General features: G+C 37.9%; 1 protein-coding gene across 4 annotated transcripts in view; it reads right to left on the bottom strand.

Annotated features, from left to right (window-relative positions):
* Window positions 1–20,522, bottom strand: part of SLC24A2 (solute carrier family 24 member 2) — a 345,977-nt gene that overhangs the window by 40,397 nt on the left and 285,058 nt on the right. For all 4 annotated transcript variants that reach the window (XM_043979806.1, XM_043979800.1, XM_043979817.1 and 1 more), the window contains one exon: window positions 10,051–10,191. In XM_043979806.1, the coding sequence (XP_043835741.1) occupies window positions 10,051–10,191 (141 nt within the window). The remainder of the gene's footprint in view (window positions 1–10,050; window positions 10,192–20,522) is intronic.

Genomic DNA, 20,522 nt, shown 5'->3' with positions numbered 1-20,522 from the left:
GTCAATTAATTTGCTAGAACCTGTGTTTACAACATGCTACGCCAATCCTTGTTAAAAAAAAAGGAAATGGAGTTCGTTTGGAATCACCTGTTCTTGATGAATTGTTTCCCTTTCAGGATGTTCTGGGTGTTAGAGGGCAGCTATATGGTATAGTAGAGTGCTGGTTCTGGAGCCCAGAAAACCTGAGTTCAAATCCAACCTCAGACACTGTATGACTCTGGGCAGGTCACTTGACCTCTTTTTGTCTCATTTCCCATCTCTATAAAATGAGGGCAATAATGGCACCTACTTCTGAGGGTTGTTGTGAGGGTATTAAGGACTTTGCAAATCTTAAAAGTGCTATATTAATATGATTGATGATGTTCAAAACTCTCCCTTCCATAGTACATTCTACAATTCTGTCAGGACTTGAGGTCAAACTCATTGGCCTATAGTTTGTCAAGCTTAATCTCTTCCCCTATTTGAAAAGCAGGATGCTTGCTCTTCTTCAGTTCTGTAGAATCTCATTCTAAATGATTGCTGAAAGATTAATGACAGTGACTCAAATCTCATTTCTCCTTGGAGCCCTTCCTGACCTTCCCTGGAGGGGAGTGATTTCTCCCTACTCAAATTTCTGCCAGCACTTTGCTGGACTCTTTTCTTTACATGCATTCACACTCTTCTATTATGGTTATTTATTAGCATACTATTCTCCTATTATCAGTTTGTAAAATCTTTGAGAATAATTACTGTGGCAAATCCCTCTTGTATCCTCTGTCAAAGGGCAGCTAGGTGGTACAGTGGATAAGAGTGCTAGGACTGGAGTCAGGAAGACCTGAGATCAAATCTGACCTCAGACACCAGCTGTGTGAGCCTTGGCAAGTCATTTAACCCTGTTTGCCTCAGTTTCCTCATCTGTAAAATGAGCTGGAGAAGGAGATGGCAAACTATGGCAAGGAAATCCCCAAAGTGGTCAACAACAAACCCCATCTGTTAGCACATCAGGAGGGTGTAGTTTGGGCCTGAAAAAGTTGTTGGACACTATTTGATGGCTGGAGTTTGACCAGAGGAGATATAACAGAGAGAGGTTGGTATGCTAGCTGCTAGAAGCCACAGGGAGAATTTGGCTGGTAAGTGATGAAGAATCCTCACCTTCTCTGAATTCAGGGGATATTTCTACACATTAAAGTGACACAATGAAAATGTCACTGGGTGTTGCCAAGATACCTGAAATCTACTCTTTGTTTTGCTACTAATTTACTATGTAAATTTTGGCAAATCACTTAACCTCTGGGCCTCACCTTCTTAATCTGTCAAATGAAAGGCTTGGTCTAGATGGTCAACCAATTAACTAACAAGCATTTATTAAGAACCTATCATGTACTTAATACTGGGTTAGGACCTTGGGGGCACACTGATCTTTAAGATTTTATTTCCAACTGTAAAATTCTATGTTTCTGCATTTGGTTGAGTGAATATCTCATTTTTTGTCAATTTGATCTAAGGAGTAAGTTAGGCACTGAGGAGGATATGACGTCAGTGTTGTTACTTGATTTATCATTTATAATTTTAATGAATGATAAATTCCTCCCTATGCTTAACATTTTAATTATCTTTTAGTTTAAAAACAAAAACATTAATTAAAAAAACCTATAAAAGTGAAGCCCATACTAATTATCTGAGAATGCATGTTCTAACAAATACTGTCATATAATTTGCATATAGATGAAGCAGAAAAAACCCCAGTGGGAGTACTGTTTATTCTAAAACTGGATTCCTGCATCAACAATCAGAGTTTCTTTGTAATTGTTGTCAAAGCTTTGGATGCTCACCTCTGTGGGTAATTTAAAAGCTATTGGAAACATGCTGTATCAAGAATGGTACCTTAAGATCTATCAATTAGCAATTCTCTCTCCCTCTCTCCTTGTCTCCCTCCCTCCCTTAGATGCATCTTCTGGTGGCATTTAGTAATTTATTAGGGCAAAGCTAACAGAAATACTGCTTGCTAATTATAATTCAAAAGAGAATTAAAATCTCCTGTAGTGCTTAGGATCTGTATCATTCCTTGGTTACTTAGCTCATACTAGTTTGAATTGTTCTTTTTTTTTCTGCTTATATTTTCTTTTATCCCCAGTAGATAATTTGAACAGTAGACAAACTAGATAATAAATATATCCCTCAATCAGAGTATGGTGAGGGAGAAACAAGGTGTCTATCTTTCCCAGTATCTTTCTAATACATTTGTTACAGTCCTAATGGCAAGGCTTGGGATGAATGCCTTGTCAAGGGGACCAAATCAATAAAATCCTGGGAAGGGTATTTTTTTTTTCCCCAGTGTGGGAAGAGAAGAACCTAACATGGGTTTGGAATTAGAGGGTAGAGTTTTCTATTGCAACTGCAGTTCAAAAAGTTCTCTCCCAAGAAGGCTGCAAAGGGAAAGAATTGGATGGAAAGAGTAGCCGCAGTGGCAGATGGAAGCCACTGTCTAAGGGGTTATTCTAAGCTTTTCTGCGACTGTGGACTTCACTTTACCTGGCTTGAAGCTTGGCTTATGAAAGGGATCAAGCGGGGAAACCCTTGGAACAACAGTAAATCTGTCCTACTCTCTATTTCTCGATTCTGTTTGCTTGCTGCATTCAACAGGCATCGTGATTCATTACCACGTGTTTCTTTGCTATTTAAAATTTTGTTTATTGGTTATTTATGTTTCTAAATAATGGTGTACCAGATAAAGGTGAGATCATCTTAATTGCACCATGAATTTGTGTTTTTGTTTCTATAAAGAACACCCTCTTAACCTGGGGTCTAAGGACCCCCAAGAGATCCATGGATAGATTCCATTTGGTCTCTGAACCTGTATGGGAGAAATACACCTGTATTTCTTTATAATTGATTTTCTTTGAAATCTTATGCATTTTCTTTTAGTTATTTAAAAACAGTATACTGAGAAGGGGCTCAAAGGCTTCACTCGATTGCCAAAGAGGTCCATGTCACAAAGAAGGTCAAGAACCCTGTGTGATAAGGGGGTATAGAACCTATGGAAAATGATTACACTAAATTCATCTCTCTGGGAGATAACCCACCCCCCCTCTTAACCTTCTATGTGGAAAATCAATAGCTCTCCTGGGGGTTCAGAGACTTTTATCAGTTTTATTTATAATTTGTATTTTTAACCTTACATTTTTTTTTATTTTAAATTTTTTTTTTTTTTTTGCAGGGCAATGAGGGTTAAGTGATTTGCCCAGGGTCACACAGCTACTAAGTGTCAAGTGTTTGAGGTCAAATTTGAACTCAGGTCTTTCTAAATCCAGGGCCAGTGCCTTATCCACTGTGCCACCTAGCTGCCCCACTATTGTTAATCTTTTAAAAGAAATTTTTCTTCTGAAGTGATCAAAGAAAAGGGAAAGGGACCTATTTGTACTAAAATATTTATGTTGTTGTTGTTTGGTCATGTCCAACTCTTCAGGACCCCACAAAGAATAAAAATATTTATGGCATCAATTTTTGTGGTGACAAAGGATTGGAAATTGAGGGTATTTCCATCAATTGGGGAATGACTGAACAAACTGTGGTATGTGATTGTGATGGAATACTATGTGGTATAAGAAATGATGAGAACTGAACATGTATAACCTATATCTGATTGCTTACTGTCTCAGGGAGGGGGGAGGGGAGAGAGGGAAGGAGGGATAACATTTGGAAATAAAAACTTTATTATTTTTTTAATCATAAAATTATTTTATTATTTTCCAGTTACATGTAAAGATCCTTTTCAATATAGTTTTTTTCCCACGGCAATGAGGGTTAAGTGATTTCCCCAGGGTCACACAGCTAGTAAGTGTCAAGTATCTGAGGCTAGATTTGAACTCAGGTCCTCTTGAATTCAAGACTGGTGCTTTATCTACTGCACCACCTAGCTGCCCCTCAATATGTTTTTAATAACACTTTGAGTTCCAAATTTTTCTCCTTCCTTCCCTTCCCTCCCCCCTCCAAGACAGAAAGCAATCTGATATAGCTTAAGAATGTACAATCACACTAAACATATTTCTGCATTAGTCATGTTGTGAAAGAAGAATCAGAACAAAAGGGAAAAACCTCAAAAAAGAAAAAAACAACAACAAAAAAGTAGAAACAGTATGGTTCAGTCTGATTTCAGAATCCACAGTTCTTTTTTTATGGATGTGGAGAGCATTTCCCATCAAGAGTCTTTTGGAATTATCTTAGATCACTGCTTGCTGGGAAGAGCTAAGTCTATCACAGTTGATCATCATACAATGTTGCTGTTAACTGTGTACAATGTTCTCCTAGTTCTGCTCACTTCACTCAGCATCAATCCACTTAAGTCTTTCCAGGTTTTTCTGAAATCTGCCTGCTCAACATTTCTTTTAGCACAATAGTATTCCATTACATTCATATACCACAACTTGTTCAGTCATCCCCCAATTGATAGCCATTCCCTGGAGCTCAAAACTTTAAATAAAAATCTTTATTATTAAAAAAAGAAATGATGAGCAGAAAGGTTTCAGAAAGACCCAGGAAGACTTAATGAATTGATGCAAAGTGAAGTGAGTGGAACCAGGAGAACATTGTACATAGTAGCAGTATTGTAAGGATGATCAATTGTGAAAGACTTAGCTACTCTGATGAAGACAATGATGCAAGACAATTCCAAAGGACCCATGATGAAAAATGTTGTCCACCTCCAGAGAGAGAAATGATGAACTCTGAATGCAAATTGAAGCATACCTTTAAAAACATTCTTAATTTTTTTTTTGGGGGGGTAACATGGCTAATATGGAAATAAGTTTTGTATCACTTCACATGTATAACTAGTATCAAATTGCTTGCTTTCTTAAGGAGGAGGAAGGGTTAGAGGAAAGAAGAGAATTTGGAACTAAATTTTTTAAAAAAATGTTAAAATATTTTATATATAATTGAGAAATATTTAATGAAATAAATAAAAATATGTTGGGAAAAAGTTTTTCAGGAAAAAAAAGCCATGTGGAACTTGAACCATTGCTTTAAATCGAACCCCTTAGAACTACTATCATTATCTTCAGGTAGACTCTGTCACTTTTTAATCAGGCTTTTGCATTTTTTTCCATCTCCTGAGGTGAGGGAGGGCAAGGGGAAATAGAGCCTCAAGATAAAGTCTTATACTAAACCAACTGAGACTGTCAGGCACCTGTCCTAATAATCCTAATAAATGCTTGTCACCTGTCCTAATAATCCTTAGACTGGCCTCTCATTTCTCAGAAACAGTAGTATAGACCTATTCTACAGAGCTATTCCACATATGTACATAGTCGGTACTTAATAAATGCATGTTGAATCTTAATAAGCCCATCATAGTGGTTATACTACTACTACTTTGTATAGTACACTTGTATCATAAAATGTTCATACCAGGAAGAAGGACCTTAGAGATTATTTAGTTCCATACCTTCCATTTACACAGGAAGAAACAAGTTCAGAAGGGAACCAGTGACATACTGAAGGTCCACACATCCAGTGAAGGGGAGGATATGCATTAGAATACAGGTCTCTTAATTTTTTGCCTGACTATTTCTACTGCTATCATGCTATCACATATTGCTTTGTATTATAATTATTTATGGACTTGTTTTATTCTCTCTGCTGGACAGATGGCAAGAACATGTCTAATTTATCGATATATTCCCCCATAGCATTTCTATTTTCCATAACACTGACACTTTTCACAAACTTTGCACTGTCTACATCGCCAGCACTTTGCACATATTAAACATTTAATAAATATTTTTTCATCTATTCATTTATCCGTTCATTGACAAAGTCATGCTCCAAACAGGTTTGATGAATGAATGAAAAATCAATAAATTGTGAAATTATGGGCTCACCTCACGAGGTTTAAAAGACACTAAAAATGGGTAATACAATACACACACGCATGCTTTTGTGCACACACGCATGCTAGTGAGTACACACATATTGTTTATGGCCTTTCTAGTGAACAGTTCAGAGAAGTCCTTACTTGTATACCACTGATTGATGTTGCAATCATGTTTGATGCCTCCATGAGTAGTATTTAATGTACAGTTAGAAACTTCAGAAGAGAATCTCATAGGATGGCTAAATGTTTCCTAATTATACCCCAATCATTCCCCCAACTGCTCAATTGTTTGGGCTGCTAGTTAACTATTTATTCTTATATTTTAGTCTTCCTCCCTCCACACCCCATCCCCTTAAAAATTATACTCATTGATTTCTTGAGTACTCAGATTATTCCTGCTCATTTTTGAAGGAACTGTTGATTTAGGAGACATTAGCTTTCACCAAGAGGTTTCCCTTTTCAGTTTATATTACCAGAAAGATGAGAAAAAGTAAAATCTTATTAGGAATGCCAAGCAATTTATTGCCTTGATATGGTAGTATGAAAATAGAGTTTGAATCCTCTGATTGCATTCACAGACACAACTCTCACACCCAGAGTTTTGAATCATTAAATAATTATTCTTTTGTGTTTCTGATTACCCCCTCAAACCAAGAGCCATTGGGCTTCTGTGATACTCTCTGTTGATTATTTCCTAATTATCCATCCTTTCTCTCTCTCTCTCTCTCTCTCTCTCTCTCTCTCTCTCTCTCTCTCTCTCCCCACACACACACACACACACAGAGTTTTTTGAATGTAGTTATTTGTGTGTTGTCTTTCCTATTAAAATGGGAGCTCCCCAAGGCCAGGAACTATCTTTTGCCTTTTTTTTGGTGTTAGAATAGTTCCTGGCTCATATAGATGCTTAATAAATGTTTATTAATTGACTGATTGGCAGTGCTTTCATTGCCCTCAAATGTCCTAACAGCTGTGTATGTCTCCTCTTCTTTCTTAACACCACCACCTTGTGTTTTTCTTTTTCTTTTCTGCGAACTTGTAGATCTCATGCTCGTACTCAGCATTTTTTAAGTTTTGGGTCTCTGTCATTAGTCTCTCCCTGCCTGTGATATCAGAAGTAGAAAATCAACCAGATTTACTGGAATGAGAAAAGTTCCCTCCCTCATAAAACCTATGCCCTCTGTCTCTGAATGGCTCTGCTGTCAAGATGATTGCAACCCAGGCATGCCATACTGAATAGTAGAAGTGATTGAAAACTCAGTGAAGCTGAGGATGTCAAGTCTGAAGGTGATCTCTGTGGAGGGCCATCATTGACACCTCACCCTTCCTCCTCTTTCTGTGTTCCAAAGACCAGAACACCTGGGCTCTGTGAAACTATGCTGGTTGTTATTTTCCCCCGTGACTCAGAGGTGGTGAGAAATCTGTAGCTGAAGTATTCTAAACAACAATAAGATAAGATTCCTCAGAAATGAACATTTAAAAAATCTCTGTAGCCTAAGTGGGAAGAGTATTGCAATTCTTGCTACCAAGGAGATGGAAGCTGGTAGATCTCTTGAGCTCTGGAATTCTGAGCTGTGGTGGGCTAAAGCTGATCAGAAAAAAGAAAGAAAGAAAAGAAAGGAAGAAAAAGAAAGAAAGGAAGGAAGGAAGAAAAGGAAAGGAAAGAAAAGAACACTCATTCAAATACTAGCTCTGACTTGATATTTTCAAGCCATAACCTCTGTGAATTATAATTTTCTTTCCACTAAAAAGGGAATAGACAGCAGAGTGGCACAGTGGATAGAGTGCCGAGCCTGGAGTGAGGAAAACTTGAGTTCAAATTTGGCCTCAGATACCTAGTAGCTGTGTGACTCTGGGCAACTCACTTAATCCTGTTTCCTCATCTGTAAAATAAACTGGAGAAGGAAATGGCAAACCACTCTGGCATCTTTGCCAAGAAAATCCCAAATAGGGTCACAAAAAGTTGGACATTACTAAAACAACTGAACCACAACAAAAAGGGAATAATAATAATAATAATATTAGTACTACCCATGTCTTGGAATTGTTAAAGGAAGGGTTTTGTAATCATGAAAAATGCTTTTTAAACATATGCTACTGCTATTACACCAGGGAGGCAGCATGTCAGAGTGGGCAGAGCACCAACTTTGGAGTTAGGGAGATATCGGCTCAAATCCTGCCTCTGACACATATTTGCTTTGTAACCAATTACATAACCTCTTGATGCTGCAAGCAAATCCTTAAGTGGGTAAACTGGAGATGAGTTACTGGTCAGCACTGGCATATGGAGGCTTTACTGTGGGAGTTCTCTATGCTGACAAAATCATGTTTTGATCACCCTAAAATGTTATTGTGCACAATACATGCTCAATATAAATATTTGTTGAATGGAAGGATATATACAATTATATGGATCTTTGGGTAGAAACCATTGACACTGTTGAGGTTACATGTGCAAGGGCTCCAGCATGCTCATTTCATAGCCAAGGAAGTTTAGTTAAAATTAAAGCTTCGAGAGAGCACAGGACCTGTTCATGGTCCAACTATAGTCAGTTAGTGGAGGAGTGATAGATAGTGTCTTTTTTTTTTTTTTTTGCAGGCAATGGGGGTTGTGACTTGCCCAGGGTCACACAGCTAGTAAGTGTCAAGTGTCTGAGGCCGGATTTGAACTCAGGTACTTCTGAATTCAGGGCCGGTGCTTTAACCCCTGCGCCATCTAGCTGCCCCTAGATAGTGTCTTAAATTCAACACATCCCAAACCAAATGAATCACATCCGTACTGCATACCTTCCCCTTCCTAATTTGTTATTGTCACTATCATTTTCTCAGTCATCAAGGTCCACTGATTCCTTTCTCTCCTTCACATCTAGAATCCGATAGGTCACCAAATTGTCAATTCTTCCTTGAAATATCTTTAATCCATTTCTTTCTCTCCATTTTCATTTGTCTAAACAACAGTAACAACGACAATTACAACAATAACAACAGTTAGCATTATATAGATCTTTTTTGGGGGGGGCAGGGCAATAAGGGTTAAGTGACTTGCCGAAGGTCACACAGCTAGTAAGTGTCAAGTATCTGAGGACAGATTTGAACTCAGGTCCTCCTGAATCCAGGGCTGGTGCTTTATCTACTGTGCCACCTAGCTGCCCCCCCCACCCCCGCATTATATAGATCTTTAAGGTTTTCAAAGTGCCTTCTCTATTGATCCTCACAACAAACCTATAAGGTAGGTACTATAATTATTCCCATTTTACAGATGAGGAAACTGAGGCTGAGAAAGGTCAAATGACTTTGTCTAGGGTCACATAGGTAGTTAGTATCTGAGGCAAAATTTGAACTGTCTTCTTTACTTCAAGTCCAACATTCTGTCCACTGTGCCACTGAGTTGCCACATATATAATATAATATAATATAATATAATATAATATAATATAATATAATATAATATAATATAATATAACATAACATATACACATATACATATATTTGTTTGTACATATGTATATTTATACATATATAGGTGTACACATATACACACATGCATGTGCACACACACACACACATACACACGTACACACGAGGTACCAAAAGTCTTATTGCAGGTTTAAGCTATGTCTTAAATATAGATATATATTATAACATATATACTTATATCTATAACTATATATGAACATATGTGGGATATTATATCTTTTTTGGGGATTAAGTTCTGTTTTATTAGGTTAACATAGTTTAGTTCCTAGAATTTATTGCTTTTCTTAATGGGAAGGTTCTTTCAGTAGAATATAAATAGTTAAATAGGAAATCTGTTTAACATATTCTTGTAGGTATTTTCTGTATGCAGTGTGGTTTCTCTCTACATTTTTTAGCTCTTTTACCCAATAAATTAGAGTTCGGACCTTCCCAATGGTACAATTTAGCAATATTAACATAGGATGATTCTACCTTTTAATTTAACCAATGCTTTGTTTGTCTCTGCTTCATTATAAAGAAATTATGAGGAATTCCAAACTTGATCCCTATTTCCTTGTTTAGAAATGAAAGAATAGCTGCTGAGTTAATTTTTGTACGTGTACACATACATACACCTGGGCAAGAAGCCAATCAGGTGTTCAGGCGCAAGGTTAACATCTAACCATCTTGCTTTGCTCTGTAAATTTACTCCAAATCTACTCCACATTTAAGAAGTTTCTACTTACAGGTTTTCGGACATCAGGAAGGGTGATCCATAATGGAAACACGATGGGAAGAACAATCAGAAAGGTGATCTGTTTGCGGGTATTGGTCGGCCAGGACAAGCTGAGTGGCTGGTCATCTTCATCTTCACCAGTATCTGAAGCCTGGTTGGGAAAAGAGATATGAAGAGTGTTGGGTATGCAAAATCAGGACAATAAAGCTTGAGAGGAAAAGCTCAGGCCCTAATTAAGAACCTTATAGGAATGCTTCAGTTATTGTATTCATTTATTACTTATTTTCTAACTGTGCACCTTTTGTTGTATTCAACTCAAGCCACAGGGATACAGAAGTCATTTTGTTAACACTGAAATGCAATAATGTTCCAGTCTCTCTTTTATTTTATTTAAAAAATTTTTTCTCTTTTTTTCCTCTTTTTTCTTCACTTCACTCCCCCTTTTCTCTAGAGATGGCTATTATTAGATGCAAATACATATATATATATATATATATGTGTGTGTGTGTGTGTGTGGGTAAAACCATTCTATACATATTTCTTTTTTCTTTTCTTTTCTTTTTTTTTTTTTTGGTGGGGCAATGGGGGTTAAGTGAGTTGCCCAGGGTCACACAGCTAGTAAGTGTCAAGTGTCTGAGACTGGATTTGAACTCAGGTCCTCCTGAATCCAAGGCTGGCCCCCATCATTTCTTATAGCAGAGTAGTCTGGTCTCTCTCTTTTTTTTTTTTTATAAATTTTTTTTTTTTTTTGCAGGCAACGGAGGTAAAGTGACTTGCCCACCGTCACACTCTGGTCTCTCTTTTAAGAGATCCCTAACTTGGGGGCAGCTAGGTGGTGCAGTGGGTAAAGCACCGGCCCTGGAGTCAGGAGTTCCTGAGTTCAAATCCGGCCTCAGACACTTAGCACTTACTAGCTGTGTGACCCTGGGCAAGTCACTTAACCCCAATTGCCTCACTAAAAAAAAAAAAAAAAAAGAGACCCTTAACTTTCTCAATGCCAAGAGAAATAGATGAGAGCTACTGTCCTTTGGTTCCCAAAGCTTCCTACCTTGGCCATCACTTCCTGATGTATATTGTATCTCCCTAGTAGAATATAAGCTCCCAGAGGGTAAGGACAGTTTCATGTTCTTATCTATCTCTCTAGTGGCAAGCATGGTGCCTGACACATAGTAGGTATTTAACAAAGTAGGTATTTAACTGATTGAGCAATTGAATCAAAGGCCAGTTTAACAGTTCTCAGCAGCTTTCTGAAAAACTTGTTGTTTCCAAATCAACACTTCAGACTCAATAAGTTTCAAACCTGTGGAATCGTGGGATGTTAGAATTGGAAAGGACTTTTAGGAACCACTGATTCTAGCTCTGGCTAGCAAAAGACTGTAAAAGATGATTTTTTGGTCTTGCCCAGTTCTAGTTTTCAAGGGGTTATTTTCTTCCTTAAGATAAGGTAAAAGATGGAGGGTAAAAAGAGACTGAGAAAGAAAATAGTAAAAATAAGATAGAGGGAAATTCAAAAATAGTAATTATAACTTTGTGAATGGGATGTTTACAGCAGATCTCTTTGTGGTGGTGAAGAATTGGAAATTGAAGGGATCCCTATCAATTGGGCAATGGCTATACAAGTTATGTGTATGGTTGTGATGGAATACTACTGTTCTATAAGAAATAATGAGCTAGCTAAATGATCTTAGAAAGGCATGGAAAGACTAGCACAAAATAGTGAAGTGAGAAGAACGAAAGAAAATGGTATGTAGTTACAGCAATATTGTTTTGTTTTTGTTTTTGTTTTTTTCAGGGCAATGAGGGTTAAGTGACTTGCCCAGGGTCACACAGCTAGTAAGTATCAAGTGTCTGAGGTCAGATTTGAACTCAGATCCTTCTGAATCCAGGGCCGGTGCTCTATCCACTGTGCCACCTAGCTGCCCCAGCAATATTGTTTTAAGAATGACTTTGAGTGACCAAGTAATTTTGACCATATATACCCAAATTAACTATAAAGGACATATGAAAAAATGCTATTTGCATTCACAGAAAGAACTAATAAATAGAAGTATGTATATAACAGTTTTATGGGGTAGCTAGGTAGTGCAGTGGATAGAGCACTGGTCCTGTATTCAGGAGGACCTGAGTTCAAATCCAGCCTCAGACACTTGACACTTACTAGCTGTGTGACCCTGGGCAAGTCACTTAACCCCAATTGATTCACCAAAAAAAAAATAATAGTTTTACACACACACACACACACACACACACACACACACACACACACACACACATACCTGTTTGTATCTAATGGTAGTAATTTCTAGGGCAGGGAATTAAAAAATGGAAAAAGAAAAACAAAGAAATTTACAAGATAACCTTATTATATTTTTAAAAGGAATAGCAAGTTATACATAATAGATTTGCAGTTTCACATGAACTTATCTTTTACCATGTTATAGAAATGCTTGTTTTATTCTATAAATGAAAATAAAATGCATTTAAAAAAAGATCACCTTTTCTACCTGTTCTTGTTTAACACACCAAAGAAATGCTTTAATAGTTCAAAAGATCAGGGGTTCACAGATATGGGTAGACTAAATCTGATATTATATCAAATTTGGTAGAATGTAAAGTTATTCTCTCACCAATGCATTTTGCAACTATTCTATAAAAACTATCATGAGGCGCAGATCTTATCATTGGTAAGTCAGCCCCTGATGTCTAGTCTTTTTTACAGTTGAGGAAACTGAAGCAAATAGAGATTACATGACTTGCCTAACGGCATACTGCTAAGAAGATATCTGAGGTTAATGAACTCAGGTCCCCCTGACTTCAGGCCCAGTGTCCTTCAGGCACTGTGCCATCTAGCTGCCCCTTTTAGATGGATATGTTGTTGTTGTTCAGTCATTTCAGTCATATCTTACTCTTTGTGACTCCATTTGGGGTTTTCTTGGCAGAGATATTGAAGTGTTTTGCCATTTCTTTCTCCAGCTCATTTGACAGATGAGGAAACTGAGGCAAACAGGGTTAAGTAACTTGCCCAGGGTCACACAGCTAGTTGGTATCTGAGGCCACATTTGAACTCGGGTCTCCCTGACTCCAGGCCCAGTGCTCTATCCACTGTGCCACCTAGCCACCTAACTAACAATTTATTAAGCACCTATCTTCTGCCAGGTAGTGATAGGTACTGGGGATATAAATATAAAAGTGAACCAGTCCTTACCCTTAGCAAGCTTACAGTCTACTAGAGATCATTCTTGTTAGAAACAAAAGTACAGATGTTGTCTTATTATAAATGTTAAAACTGTTTTGTTTCAACAGAGGAACGTGGACCATACATGGAAAACTGATGAGCTAGTGAGATCCTTTCAGCCCAGGTGGAAAGTGGACCTGGCTTTGAATCCCAACTTTGACACTCAGGAGCTCTGTGACCCAGGGAAGTCACTTAACCACTTCCTGCCTCAGTTTCCTCCTTTGTAAAATGTGGATGATAATAATAGCACCTCCCTTATCATGTTGATATGAAGATCAAAATATAACACAGATAAAGGGCTCTGCAAACCTTAATGCCCTCAATGAACTATCTAAATATTATTATTTATTATTATTATTGATTATCTTCACCATTATCATCATTATTATTAATTATTAATTATCCTCCTCCTCATTATTATTATTATTAACTGATCTTGATAGTGACAGAAAAGACTCAGAAGATAACAGGACAGACATATGGAAGAATCAAGGGACTATTAAAGTTTAGATTGGCCAACTAGATACCAGGACTAACATACCTAAGAAATAAGGGGAGATACAATTCTATAGCAGGAAAGTCACTTAGGTATGGCTATTATCTGACAGGAGCTAGGAGATAGTGATAACCCCAGAGGTTAGGACCATCATTCCAAAAAAATCCCCCTGACTCTCAGGAATTTGACAAGCATCCAGGCTTTCCCCATCCCACCACAAAGGGAACTTTCCAGTTTTCAAGTGGACACCCCATCTATCCTCTATAAAAGAGTTTGCCTTCCTTCAGTTCTGGGAGGAGGGTGTTTATAAACTACTTTCTCCTTGGGGGTGCAGTCTTTGACTTCCCTCTCAGTAATTTACCCTAGTGCCAAATAAAAGACTATTTTAATTCTAATTGGATTGTGTGTGAGAATGTAATTCTTTACTGAGGAATACCTAAGGACCCCCACCTTTTCCTGTGACAATAGTAAACTTTAAAGCTCTTTGTAAATGTAAGTTATTTTATTTTCAAGACCACTAACATTCTATAATGTTAGAGCCAGAAGAGACGTGACAATCACATAACTCTTCCATTTTACATAGGAGAAAACTGAGTCTCAGAAAGGTTAAGTTTCCTTCAAAACTCAACTCAAGTATGGCCTTCTACACATAGGTTTTCTCATCTTCTGTGTAGCTGTGCCCTCCCACTCAAAACCACCTTGTGTTTATGGTGTATAGACTTATAGAAATTAACACGTTGTCTCTCCTGATAGAATTTGAGCTCCAAGGGCAGGAATGGCTTCATTTTTGTCTTTGTATTACTAGACCTCAGCAGTAAAAGGTGCTTAATAGATGCATGTTGACCCATTGTCTTACCCAAGGTCACACAGCTAACAAAGGGGAAAGCTGGTTCTCAGAACCCAAGTCTTTTGACTCACAATTAAATGGTGTTTCCACTACATCCAACTCTCTAAGTTCAGTTTTTTTACAAGTCTAGGAAGATGATAAAAATGAGAAAGCAGAAATTGCTAAAAATGATGGTTCAGAAAATGAGACATTTGACAAAAGTTCCATTCCATGAATTTTTTGCTTATCCTTTGTTTTTTTAGCTCTTTTGTTAAAAATGAAGACTTTTGGTATTGGCTTAAAAAAGTAGAAGACACAGAATCTGGAAAACAACAATTCTTTTTCTTCTAATAAGAAATTAATGGTTTCTTCTGTTCTCAAATTTTGGCCTTTTTCTTAAAAACTGGCAAAATCTAAGGGATGTTCAGTTCCTTAAAGTTCAGCAGCTGGTAGTTCCATTTGTAACAAATATTAATGACATTTAAAAGTAACCTTCAATTAGTCTATTTGTAATTACTGTCTGGATAAATTAAAATTTTCCATTTAATATAACAACTGTAATAATCATATCAGCAAACCAAGTTATACAAAATATACTTTTAGGTTCATGTGACAAAGTATTTTAATTGATTTAGTTTTATTGAAATCTTTTGTTTTTACATTGAGGTTATTTCCATATGTACACACACATATATATATTATTAACCCTAGGGTTTTTTCCCTTATGGTAGGAAAATATATATATATTTTTTAGAAAAACTGACACAGTTTGACTGCATTTGATAGTTTATAAGACATTCTATTCCCAGAGCCCTCTAAATCCCCAATGAAAGTTGGGTTTAAGACATTCCATGACACTTGCAAAGATTTCACCTTTTTAAAAGTATTTTTCCCAAACATTGCTATAGTAAATATTGTTTTATTGGTTCCACTTATTTCATTTCATATTAGTTTATATAAAGCTTCCCGTGGTTCTCTGAATTAATAGTTTCTTAGATAGTAATCTATTACATCCATATATCACAATTTGCTTAGTCATTTCCCAATCAGTGGTGACCCACTTTGTTTTCAGTTCTTTGCTAACACAATAAGTGATGCTATCAATATTTTGGGATATTTGGGAACTTTCTGTCTGACTTTTGTGGGGTACATGTCCAGCAGTGGGATTGGGCACTTCACCCCCATAATTCCAAATATCATGGTAAATTTAGATTTGTAAAAGATGCAAAAGGAACAAAAACAAAAACTACTTAGATTTAAATCTCACCCTGCTCCTTCCACACATTCATGTTTTTTCACCTTCAGTTGAAAGGAAAAATACTTCCTGGCTCCCCTGCATTTCAATATGGCTTCAAAAATTCTGGAAATTTTATGTTCTATGTGTAATGAAATGACTACAAATGCCTAATGTAGGTCATCTGAATTACTTGAGTTTTATTGAACTGAGCCTGTGAGGAAATGTTCTATATGTGTTACAAAGCTCTTATGTTCAGTTTTTCAAAAACTGTTATTTCCAAAAAGAAATTTCTACAAATTTATTGTGTTACGTGTTTCCACTTTGATAATAGGGATGAGTGGAACAACACACTAGTCTTGTGTTATTTTGAAAAATTGACTCTCCAAATATATTTACATAAAGACGTGTTTAGGCAAAGACAATTACACGAGCCATGTATCTGTTATTCACCCCTAATTTATTTTTCCAGCTAAAAGCTAAATCAGAGTCATATTTGTTCTAGCTGTCACTTAGAATAAGCAAATTAACTGAATGGAGCATAGATTTAGAACAAGAAGAAATCATAAAGGTCACCTCAGTCTAACCCCCTTATTTTGTAGATGAGGAAAATGAGGCCTAGAAAGGTCAACATTAGTCAAGGTCATGCAGGCAAGTCAGTGGAAGAACTGAAGTTTGAATTTAGCTTTTTAGATTCCTCATATAAAGTTGTACCATTTTCCCTCCCATCTAGTTCAATGTGAAAATCAGATGATGACAATAGAAACTTTTTCTTTCTACAACTATTCATTTAAGACCTTTCATTTCAGTCTAGTACTTTGAGAATCAAAATAATTTATTGAGCTTTTTCATCATAAGGAGTGAACATTAAATAATAAATGCTTTCTTCACATAAAACCTGTGAGGTAGTTAAAAATCATGTAGATGTGAGACCCTAACGAAAAATGCAAATCTGGTAAAATCACTTTTCTCCCTGAGAACTTCCATAGTTTTCTTCCCAAGTCAACAAGCCTGGTGCCATAGACTCTTTTAATTAATTTATTGATGAGGCAATTGGGGTTAAGTGACTTGCCCAAGGTCACACAGCTAGTTAAGTGTCAAGTGTCTGAGGCTGGACTTGAACTCAGGTCCTCCTGAATCCAGGGCCAGTGCTCTATCCACTGTGCCACCTAGCTGCCCCCATAGACTCTTATAAGATATCAAAGGCCCAAGCAGATATGGGAGGTTTTTCTCTTGACTAGTAACCCCCACCCCCCACCCCACCAGGAAACCTGGGGAAATGGAAGCTTGGTGCCGCCCAATAACTGGGGTGAAATAATCTACTTGCAAGCCCATAGTTTGAAATATGACAGAAGAAAGATTTGTGAAAAGGAGAAGAAAACCAAGACCCCTAAATGCCCCATCATTGGTCCTGAAGAGCTGACTATGCGTACCTTGTTTAGAGTCATATCCACAGAGGGTTGGCACTGAGTCCTTTTCACGGCTGCTCATCTACCTTTGGTGTCCACCTTTCACCCAACTCTCATCTGTGGCTCTGAGAAGCTGTAGCATATGCAGCGGCCACGCCCTGGTAAAACTGTCTCAGCTAAAATGAAAGGCCTCAAACCCATAGGTGAGTTAGGGGAATATCTACCCCAAGCAAGTGAAGACATCCTTGGTGGAATGCGTGGGCCGTGCATTTTGTTTCCTATTGTATCGTGTGCCGTGAGCGGTCATCTTGACTTTTGTCCTGCTACCGGACTTTGATGACTCTGGAGGAGATGGTGAAGCTGATCCAATTCACACGCAGTCAAGACTTCATCCTTGATGTTGTTGGTCCTCTTTGAAGCCGGAGGATGAACAATATTATGTGCCAGGTACTGTGCTTAGTGTTGGGGATACAGTGAAAGGCCAAAAATCCCCAGCATTTAGCACAGTTCCTGGCACATACTAAGCACATGTGCAACTCTGCATGGAAGGACGCAAGTGCTTTGGGGATAACCAAGCAATCCTCTTACTGGTTGCTGAGCAGGAGCAGACACTAATTCAGTGGATCTTTGAAAGGCGATGACTGGCCCTCAGTCATGTGTTTTCCTCCTAGCTGCAGGCAGCAGACTGTGTTAGGACTACTGAAAACTCTTTTATGAAAAGATTGTTCCTTCTACCCCAGAAGCATGAACAGAAGCATGCAGAACATACGGCAGCTAGAACTGGGGCTCAGCTATGCGGGCTCAAACCAGGGCCTTTGGTTCCTTCTCCTGCTTTGTGGTTCTTTGCCTGATCATAGGTTACTGAACAGCAATACAGAGATTGACAGACTTGGAAGGTGATGTGGTGAGTTTAAGAGATCTGAAGAGCTTGGATTTTTAGTTGGTGCCTGCTGTGGTTTGGGAGACACCCTTGTCAACTTTTCCTTTGTTTCTCAGAGAAAGTGACCACTAGACAGAGAAGTTCAATCCTTGGCCTGGTTTTCCAAAGGATGTGACTCTGGAGGGAATTGCTCAGATAGTACAGAACCAATGTGTAATACAAAATGTCTATCCAGCAATCTCACAAATGGCTTCCTTTTCTGATGTTTAAGTTTCAACCTCCCAGAAGGATGTAGGTTATTGATTGCTTAAGTCTTATCAATATGAACTTGTGAATCTGGCATTTCTTTTTTGTGTTGGAAATAAATGTCTGTCCCCTATCTAATTTATATTGTACACTGAGTACTCTCTACTTCCTAGCTTGGGCAGGCCTTAGAAATAAGAGAAAAATAGGCTTTAAGTAATTTTCTCCCTGTAGCACTGGGGTTGGGGGTGGTGGTGGTTAAAGAGGCAGAGAGAAAAAAAAAGAGCGAGCAAGTGAGTAAATGAACGAGAGAGAGAGAGAGAGAGAGAGAGAGAGAGAGAGAGAGAGAGAGAGAGAGGGAGGAAGAGGGAGTGGGATGTGGTTTTAAGTTTCAAATACACAAATTCTCAAGTCACTTACAAAAAAGTAGGGAGGAGGGAAAAGAACCCAGCACCAAATGTACTTAGCATTTATCTAGGTTTTTCCCTGTACTTTTACAAAAGCTTTAGAGTTGGGTGGGGTTTTAGGGATCATTTAATATAAACCCTTACAGATGAGGAAGTTGAAATCCATAGAGGTACAGAGACTCTCCTGAGGTCACAGGGTGGTAAATATGAGAGATAGGATTTAAACCCAAGTCCCCCTGTAATTGGACAGCTACAGGGAGCAGTGTTCTTCCTAAGTTCAAATCTGGCCTCAGATACTTACTAGTTGTGTGATCCTGGGCAAGTCACTTAACCCTATTTGTTTCAGTTTCTTCAACTGTAAAATCAGCTGGGGAAGGAAACGGCAAACTACTCTAATATCTCTGCCAAGAAGACCCCAAGTGGGATCACCAAGAGTCAGACATGACTGAAACAACTGAACAACAACAACCTTTGATTACAAATCTGGAGCTCTTTTCATTACAACATGGCTGCCTTTATCTTGACCAAATCTAATCAATTAAATTTTATCCATGTTATGTCAAAAGAATGGAAGAACCGTGCTTAGTGCTTTGGGCAGACCTGCCTGTCAAATTCATTGGAGAACCTCAAACAGAGTCACATTACAGATGGATGGATTTGGAGCTTATTGTTTGAAGGAGGACAAATGGTACAGTAAAAACTCCATGACTTTAGAGTCGAAGGACATCAATTCAACTTCCACCTGTCATGTACTACCTGTGTGACTTTGGGACAGTCACAACCTCTCTGGGCTTCACTTTCTTTACCTGTAAAATGAGGGGGTTAAAAAAGAAAGTTTCTTACATCCCTTCTAGTTCAAAATTTACTAGCCTAGGAGACAACGAAAAAGTATGTTTAGTTCAATGAAGAATGATAAAGTAAGCACTGTATATTTCAATTTCCATTAGAGTTTTCCATTGGGAAATGTTGTTTCCCCTGATAGTTTTGAAATTTCTTAAAATATTACATCCCCACACCCACACCTTTTAGGGAACTCAAATAGCTCTTGTTATATCTTTGGATGTTAGAAGAGGGAGGACACCATATGATCTGGTTGCCTTATCTTTGAAATGTTGATGGGTGAGGTGAAAAGCTGGATACACACACACATCCATATGCATATTCTTCCTACCTTGTGCCCACAAATGCAAGAATATCCCATCACGGATAACCTTAAAAAGGGAGTGGGCACACCTATTAGAGTGGCAAATATAGAAAAAAAACCCAACAGAAAATATTGGATGTTGGAGGGGATGTGGGAAAGCTGGGATGCATTGTTGGTGGAGTTGTGAAAAGATTCAACCATTCTGGAGAGCAGTTTGGAACTATGCCCAAAGGGCTATAGAACTGTGCATAACCTTTGATCTAGCAATATCACTGCTAGGTTTACATCCCAAAGACATCCCCCAAAAGAGAAAAAGACCTATTCATACAAAAATGTTTCTAGCAGCTCTTTTTTGTGGTGGCTAAGAATTGGAAATCAAAGGAATGCCCATCAATTGGGGAATGACTAAACAAGCTGTGGTGTATGACAGTGATGGAATATTATTATTCTATAAGAAATGACAAGCAGGATGATTTCAGAAAGGCCTGGAAAGACTTGTATGAACTGATGTATAGTGAAGAGAGCAGAACCAAGAGAACATTGTGCACCGAGACAGCAATATTGTTTGATGAAGAACTGTGAATGACTGAACTATTCTCAATAATACA

Source organism: Dromiciops gliroides, chromosome 1 (genome assembly GCF_019393635.1).
Source record: "Dromiciops gliroides isolate mDroGli1 chromosome 1, mDroGli1.pri, whole genome shotgun sequence".
Taxonomy (NCBI): domain Eukaryota; kingdom Metazoa; phylum Chordata; class Mammalia; order Microbiotheria; family Microbiotheriidae; genus Dromiciops; species Dromiciops gliroides.
Note: the sequence above shows the minus strand (reverse complement) of the source record. Positions and strands in the feature narration are given on the sequence as shown.